This window comes from Citrus sinensis, chromosome 3 (genome assembly GCF_022201045.2).
Source record: "Citrus sinensis cultivar Valencia sweet orange chromosome 3, DVS_A1.0, whole genome shotgun sequence".
NCBI lineage: Eukaryota > Viridiplantae > Streptophyta > Magnoliopsida > Sapindales > Rutaceae > Citrus > Citrus sinensis.
The window spans coordinates 30,688,949-30,697,252 of NC_068558.1; the positions used below are offsets into that span (position 1 = coordinate 30,688,949).

At 34.8% G+C, this 8,304-nt stretch overlaps 2 protein-coding genes across 2 annotated transcripts; both read left to right on the forward strand.

Annotated features, from left to right (window-relative positions):
* The first annotated feature begins 561 nt into the window (after positions 1-561).
* LOC102626499 (RING-H2 finger protein ATL7-like) lies at positions 562-5,267 on the forward strand. Its single transcript, XM_006478285.4, has 4 exons — positions 562-1,492; positions 1,588-1,670; positions 3,644-4,068; positions 4,761-5,267. The coding sequence occupies exons 1-4, from the start codon at positions 1,268-1,270 to the stop codon at positions 4,781-4,783; spliced, it is 756 nt and encodes a 251-aa protein (XP_006478348.2). The 5' UTR covers positions 562-1,267; the 3' UTR covers positions 4,784-5,267.
* Positions 5,268-5,676: 409 nt separating this feature from the next.
* On the forward strand, positions 5,677-7,724 carry LOC102626801 (phytolongin Phyl1.1). The gene is made up of 2 exons (XM_006478287.4): positions 5,677-5,840; positions 6,208-7,724. The coding sequence occupies exon 2, from the start codon at positions 6,575-6,577 to the stop codon at positions 7,406-7,408; it is 834 nt and encodes a 277-aa protein (XP_006478350.2). The 5' UTR covers positions 5,677-5,840; positions 6,208-6,574; the 3' UTR covers positions 7,409-7,724.
* Positions 7,725-8,304: the final 580 nt, after the last annotated feature.

Consider the following 8,304-nt stretch of genomic DNA (forward strand, 5'->3'; position numbering starts at 1 on the left):
GCCATCTCTCAAAATTAAGCATGCCGTAAATTGATACTGAAATAATACTCTACTATTGTTGCATATTATGGATGTGTTTGAGAGTGAAGTACTGTAGTTTTTAAGCTGCAGTTGCTGTGGAGTAAAAGTTACAGTTGTGAAATAGAAGTTAAGAAAAAAAAAATTATTAAGTTGTCAAAGCCTAACTATAAGTGTTACCAAACACCTTAATAGATAGACTTTAACAGCTCAACTACCTCACTACATTCCTAAACGAGCTATATAATATAAGGGTGAGATTATTTAAACTACTAGAATTATTTTATAAACTCAATTATTTTATAAATTTATTATTAAAATTTAAAAAATTACCTTTCAATCAATAAATCCAATTTAATACTAAAATACCTTTATTTAACTTAATATTGTGTTAACCCAAAGAAAAAAAGGGGGAAAAAAGAACTAAACCAAACTAATATTGGCCGTCTTTATCTCTTAAAGTTAAGCCTTTCTCTTTTAGCTCTTTCTGAATCGGGCTTTAATAACAACCTAAATCTATCTGTAATTCATGCTAAAAGCTAAAAAGACTGTCCTGGATCGTTTCTAGTTTGTCTCCACATACACATAGCATGTAAAAACAGTCTCATTTTATCTTTTTACCTACCAAAATACCTGCCTTAAACTTGTGATCAATCTTGTCCTTTTCACTTCAACATCAGTTCCTCACTCCCACATTTGCCTTCAAATTGTTTATCTAATTTGACTTTTCAATCTTAATATCTGATTCACTCATCTGGATTTTATATTTTAGAAGAAAAAAATCTCAAAATTTTTTCCCCATCTGGGGCCTCTTCAAAACTTGCATTTTCATGCTCTTTGCAGCCAAATTACCACATCATTCTGCAAAATTTCAAAATTTTCTCATCTGAGTCTGTCCGGAAACTTTCATTTGTTAATTGGTGCTGTCACCCTGTCAAATCGTCTTATTTGTGTAAATTATCGTGCAAATGGCCAAATAGAAAGCCACCTTCGGCTATTTCAGTACCTGTTTAAAGCCTTTCTGTACCTCATTGTCACATCACTACATTTGCATGACTTTTTGATTTGCGTTATTTTTTCTTGTAATCAAATGAAATCAATCTTAAAAATTTCATTTTCTCATCTGGGTTTCCTCCAAATATTTGAAAGCTTCGATCTTTGAGGAAATTTCCATTTTTTCGGTTGATTTATATGCATAACCGTGTGGTGAATTTGTGGGGTTTTTGGGTTGAATTGGAAACAATTGATTATGTCTTACTATACACCTAGCTGCTGCTCTTCACCACCAAAATCTTCATCTGTTTCAGCTGAGCTGAAGGTCTATCAAGCTTTCATTTTTTCTGTGCCAATTTTCTTCACTTTCATCCTTCTTTTGCTCTTCTACTTGTTCTATCTTCGCCGCCGGAGAGTTGATTGGTCTTCTCTTCGAATGAGAACTTCTTTGCATACCAACAATGTTGATGAGATCTCTAGAGTAAGATCATTCTTTGGCTTTCATTGATTTATTTTTTTTTTTTTTTAATTTTATTTCTGTGTGCCTATGCTTATGCTTGTTGTTGTCTTTTTAAGGCTGAATTGGGATTGAAAAAAGAGCTGAGGGAGATGTTACCCATTGTCATATACAAGGAAAGCTTCTCTATTAGAGATACGCAGTGAGTGAGCTTTCTGTGAATTTGTTTGAATTCTAATTTTGTTTCATTTAATTTTGGCTTAGATTTATTTAGTTTATAGAAAGTGTGGCATATCCTTGTTGCTATATCTATGGGCATGTAGGAATTTTAAGCTTTCTTGTTTGTTTATGTTTTGCTTACAGTGCATGTTAAACCCAGTAAAAATTTAAAGAAATTGTCAATATTGGTCCAATCAATTCAGTCTTTTTAAGTTTTGTGAACTCACCACAGTGATTCGGACAATATCTCAAAGATTTTGAGAAAAACAATTCAGAAAAGAAATCATTGTGAGAAATTTCCCGGTCAAATTTGGAGAAATCATATTCATTTTTTTTTTATATATTAATAATAAAAGGAAAAATGCAAACTATTTTGCTCAGTCAATGGCCTATTAGTTTTACATGATTTTATTTGCTTGGATAGTTTACTAATAAACTTTTGATTGGACTGACTGTTTTCCTTTTATCCAAGAAAGAATCACTGGTCAATGGTATTGGAATGAAGTCAAAAAAGAAAACTTGTGCTGAAAATAGAAGTAGAAAGTGTATCTTGACTGTATTTTGGTCGTTGTAGGTGACTGATGAATGCAATCATGTTGCATTCAGTTCAATTAGAATTTTCAGAATTTGCCCTTTTTTCACCTATTCATTGATTTATCTGGACACTGGGCTTCTCTAGTTTCCGGAAGGAATAAATTTGTGTTGTTGTTGGTTATCTAGAGGAATAATTAATATGGGTGTAATGAGACAGAAACTTCAGTGGAAATTGACATGCAAAATGTATCTTGACATTATTTTGTTTATTGTTTGGTTGACTTTTGAATCACGTAATCATATTGCACCCAGTTCAATTAGAGATTTCAGGATTTCAATTTTTTAATTTTATATTTAATCAATGACTTATCAGGGCACTGTTCTTCCCTAGTTTCAAGCAATATTTTTGTGGTGTTGTCGACTATCTATAGGAATAATTGATATGGAAAGTATAATGAGACAAAATTATTTTCTATATTGAGGTCCTGAAGCTGAAAGCAAATTTATATCAGAATCATTTTATGTGCACGGAGTACTGCAGCTAAATGGTTCTGTAATTAACTAGTGGATGGTGGTTTAATGAACTCTGAAGTGTGGTTTAATGATTCCGAAAGGGAGGGAATGGTTTACTAAAATATCATCATATACAGAATCGTGGGAGAGCTACTACTTTTGATAATTTGTGGTTAATGATGCACATCCCAAGACAAGTTAAGCTCCACAAGCGCGAGTAAGCGGACATAGGTTTCACAATAGGTTTGAGAAGTTCTTCATCGAACTTTTAATACGCCTGGCGGTACCCAAAATGGAAGATTTAATAATTGTAGTTAGCACCATTCCTGTTCTCAAGGAGGAAGAATTTGGTGATTCTCCAGGGCATTCTCCACGGCAATGAACCCAGTTTATTATGACATAATTCTAGTAGCCTACATACAATATGGATAAGCTTTTAGCCTGAATGCTGAATGTACATAACTTAAGAGTCTTATAAATCTTCATTTAGAGAGCCAAGAAAGACTAGAGTTAAGCAAGACTAGTTTTAAATACAGTTCCTACTCTAGATATAATGAAAATGTAGTTATCTATTTGCTGCAAACTAACAGTTCAACCCCGATTGTACGAAGTAAGAACTATCACATGTGTCTAGCCAGGAACTAATTTAGTCAATATTAAAAAATAGGAACAAAGAAAACAATTGAAGACTCTTCTTTTATCTTGTGATACTTGAGACTGCCCATGCTGACAAATTGAGCGTCCTCGTGTTATATCTTCATGATTAGATAATTGTTTCTTCAAATACTTTATGCAATCAGTTAGAGCTGTGACCTGTGGTAATTTGTCAAGAGTACAACATGTTCCACATATCATGAACTGGACTTCAATTCTTTCGTTTTGTCATGAGACACCTTGCTATATTTGCAGATGCTCTGTATGCCTTGCCGACTACCAAGCTGAAGATAAGCTTCAACAGATACCTGCATGTGGCCATGCATTTCACATGGATTGCATTGACCACTGGCTTACCACCCATACAACATGCCCACTCTGCCGCCTTTCTCTCCTTGCTCCTGCTAAAGCTTCCAGTGAATTATCTGACATCCAACAAGAAACAATTCAAGAATCTTCTGTCACAGAAAATGCTGATGGTGCATCTGATCAACAAAGGTCTGAGGCTTATGAAGAGCCACAGGCTGTAGAACATTCAGAGTCAAGGAATGAAGATGGGACTAATCTCCAAAATAGTCCAAAAGAACAAGGAAGAAGCTCTCATTCTCTTGATCATGAAAGGGAAGTTAGGGACACAACGAATGAAACCGGAGAGCATGAGCAGAGCAGAAGAATCCCAGGTAATTTGTAATTCTTATTGCGTACGCGTAACTGACTCCTTTGCCACAACTACTACTTTTGAAGATTTTTGTTTTTGTTTTATTTTTTCAGAAGCACAAATTTTCTATTATTATTAAATCAGTTAGTTTTGATTTATGACTTGCTACTTAATAGACATCTTTCTGTGTTCCTTTTATTTTGTTAAATTGTAAATATTTTGATGGCTGATGTGAAAAGTGTGGTTGTGGTTTAGAAGTAAAAAAACTGATTCTGAAGCTAAATGACGTTGAGATGTTGACATTATGGTGAAACCTTGCCAGTTCAAGATTCATGGGACTAATGTATACTGAATGGAAGTGGGATTCTTAGTTGCTAATATTTTTCTGCAATTATAAGCAAAGATCATCATGCAGAAACCTCGAGTTAGTGATTAATTAACCATATGCTTCTCATATCATAAGAAAGTTTTCATGTTTGTCGGTAAAGAATGGTAAATCATGAACACACCTGAGAAAAAGAAGTGGTGAATCATGAAGGCCATTTTCTCACTTTATTTAATTCTTCAGTCCATTTGTCGGGGATTCAAAAAGCCAAAGCCTTTTAATTTTATTTTTTAATTTAGTTACACACGTCAGTTATCATACACTGAAATATATAGTTATAATCTGTGGCACTTTGTGTTAATGACATGTTTTGCTTTTGTGTGAACCAGACTTGACACTGAAGTCCCCATGATGGATCCAAACACCATCGTGCATACCATTCTTTGCCCCGGCACTGGAACAGCATGAAGCTTCAGTAATAACAAAGTTTCGCAAGATTTCCATGTCTAATATTTGTTTAACTGGGAAATGTGAAATAAACATATCATCACCACGCAGCTGCTTCTTTTGCCTTTACCATCCCCATGCGCAACTGCTGGAGAAATGAGTCAATGGCAAGGAGTTATGGATGAAAATTAGTGTCCAAAATTAAAAGAAGATCCCAGATGAATGCTTAAATATGATTCTGGGTTACCAGTCTTCCTTTAATTCAGCATAGTGAGTGACTTGTAGTGTTGTGTTAGTGGAACCTCTTTTGGAGGCAGTAGGTGCATTCTACACTTTGTAATTTATATGTAACGTGAGCGCTATACATAATTAAATGAAAGTATAGACTGAACTTTCTTTTAGAACTTTGAAACTAGTTGGGAATTTATCAACTTCTTGCCTTCAATTCAGCTTATTTTATATAATTTTATTTTTTTTTATTTTTTGCATCAACCGTCCTATGATCCTACAATCAATTCTGTGAAAGTATTTACCAGTAATTTTTCTCATGGATTGTACAAACTTATATTTGGACAATGATTTTTTTAACATAAAATTTTACAAATTTTACATGTCATGTTAAAATTCTCACGCTAGGCTCAATACCTTATAAAAAAAATTAATTTTGTTCTTCATACATTAATTGCTACGCGTATTTTCCTTTTTATGTAAAACAAGAAAATAAAATGATTTTTTTTGCCAAAATAAAACTGACAACTAAAATTTAAAAATTGACAGCTAAAGTTTACTGATTGGTGAAGTCAAAGGGTCAACACAACACTCGAGCAATATTATCTATATTTTATTTTACAGTGTTAAATTTATTTAAGTACTGTATATCAAAGTCTTCTCTCGTTTGGAAGCTTTTTTGTTTCGTTGTTTGTACTCTGTAGTTTAGTTTAGCTTTGGTTTCGTTTCATTTTGTCTGATTCTCAAGATCAGTTTCTTTTATTTTGTCATTTTCGGAGCAGAGGCAGCAACAGGTAATGGTTCTTGCAAAACCCTTTTCAGGATCTGTTTGTTTGCTGATAAATTTGCATATAAAATGAACATTCAGCTTCTTTTCTTTGTTCGTACGGTCGATTTTGATTGTTTTTCCCCAAAAAAACTCGTTTTCTTTGCTTGCGTCACCATTGATTTTGCGTTTTTTATATCTGGATCTTTGATTTTACTTTGAATCTTATGTTTATTTTGATTTCTGGATGGTAATTCAAGGTGGGTTTGGGCGTTGATTTCAAAAGATTTTGAGTTTAGCTAGAAATTCAGCTGATAGATTATGATGGGTTTGTGCCAGATTTGAAGATGGTATCATTGGTTGTTTGATTTTTCTTTTAATTAATTGTTTTGCAGTGGCAGAAAAATGCAAAGTGGGTGTAGTTCAGTTGCTGTGTTTTATGTGGTTGATTGTGAGAAGCCCTAGAGAGGCATGAGGGACTTCATTCTTGAATTTGAAGGCTTAGCTGAAGGGCTTTGCTGGTATCTTCTAGGGGTGTTTGAATTTGTTGCTGATGAATTTATTGCATTTTGTTTAGTCTTGGGCATACTGATTGAGGAGCTACTCAGGTTCATTTTTTGCCAAATCTTTATATCAAAAAGCTGAACTATAGATTGAAGAAAAGAAAACTTTTGTTTTCAAAGATGAAATGAGTGAATTTGTGTAAAGAATCTTGTTTGTTCGACTGAATTGGTTGTAGACTTAGTTTTAGATATCGTAGTAATGGCTTCTATTCAGAATACTGTGCATTACTGTTCTGTATCTAGGGGTAACCGTTCTCTGTATGTATATAGTGGAGGCGATCATGAGATTGAGAATCTAGCTACCTTGTGCCTGGAAAGGACTCCGCCTTTCCACAAGTGGTATTTTGAGACCATTGGTAAAAGGATTTATGGTTTTTTAATTGAAGATGGGTATGCTTATTTTATGATTGCTGATGAGGGCCTAGGAAATCGGGGTGCTTTACAGTTTCTAGAGCATTTGAGAGATGAATTCAAGAAGGTAGCTAAAAAAGGTTCGAGAGGAAGCTTTTCAGGGATGAATGCGATTGGTGTACAAGAGCAGCTGGTGCCTGTTATTCGCCGATTGATTACTTCATTGGAAAATGTTTCCCAAAGCAGAGATGATTGGAAAGCTGAAACTCCCTTGTCTGATCGTGTGGGCCTCTCTCCGTCACCAAATAATGCCAATGGACAAACAGAAGTTGCCACTTCTACAAAAGCCCCATTGTTAGGAAAGCCTGGCAAGCAAGAGAAGAAGAAGGCAAAGGATCATGTGATTGCGATGAGAGATGTTGAGTTGGAGGAGCACCGGAAATCGACAGATAGAGTCAAATTTGATTCAGCAGCTTTGGAGTCTAATAGCCAGAATGGAGCGGGTTCTTCAATCTCATTGCAGAAGGATTTGGGTTCAATGAGGATAAGATCAAGTCCGCAGTGCATTCAAAAGAAGTGGTGGCGCCAAGTAAGGATTGTTCTCCTCATCGATGCCGCTGTCTGTTTGATATTATTTGTGATTTGGTTATCCATCTGTGGGGGTGTTGCGTGCTTTCGTTGATAATTCCAAATTAAAGTCGTCGGTTTGAAGTTTAATGACTCTGAAGACTGCATTCCCGTGAAGGAAGTACGGCAAGTTATCAATCTTTTGATGATTTAAAAATCCATCCGGAGGTATGTTCTTCAAATTTACGCATTCAGCAAGCATGATATCTAGGAAATTCACTGTATAGTTTCATCTTGTTAATGCATATGTACTCGGAAATCTTTGTGAGTTTATTAATATCTTGTTGAGATGTTCTGTGCTGCTTCCTACACTTGCGTGGATTGTGCTGTTGCCAATACATTGTGAGATTTCTGTGGTCTCTTTATCTCTATCTTATCTTGGTCTTTCTCTTTTCCATGTATAAAAATTTACACCTTCAAACATCCCTTGTATAACGTGTGTAATGTTTACCAAATCCTTAGTAGCTGTTTTAATCACTTATCATCGTTAACAATATGATTAACAGTATGATCAAATCTCCTTCAAATGTGGTTTTTTATTTTTATTCTTCTGGCCAAAGCCATAAAGGCATTTGTTTGCAGCGTGCCGTGTAAATCATCAGCGATCTTCAGTGAATAAGAGCACCATTGATATGCATAATAGCAAAGATAAATAGCATGCACACTCATGTATATCTCCGAATTTTTTATTTCCTAGTTTATTTACTCTCTCTCTCTCTCTCTCTTTAGTTCTTTATCTGTGTGTGTGTTTCGAATTTGTCTATCTCATGAGTCACGTGTCTAGCTCTGTAAATGGGTCGGATTCGAATTGAACGGTGGTTTTCTCAAACCCTTATCCACTAATGCCCATTACCTGTTAAATTTGGGTAAATACCAAACCCGTTAAATACCCGCCACTCGCTTGTTCAAGTTTTACCGTACGAATTTGTACATCGTTATATAGAAATCAAC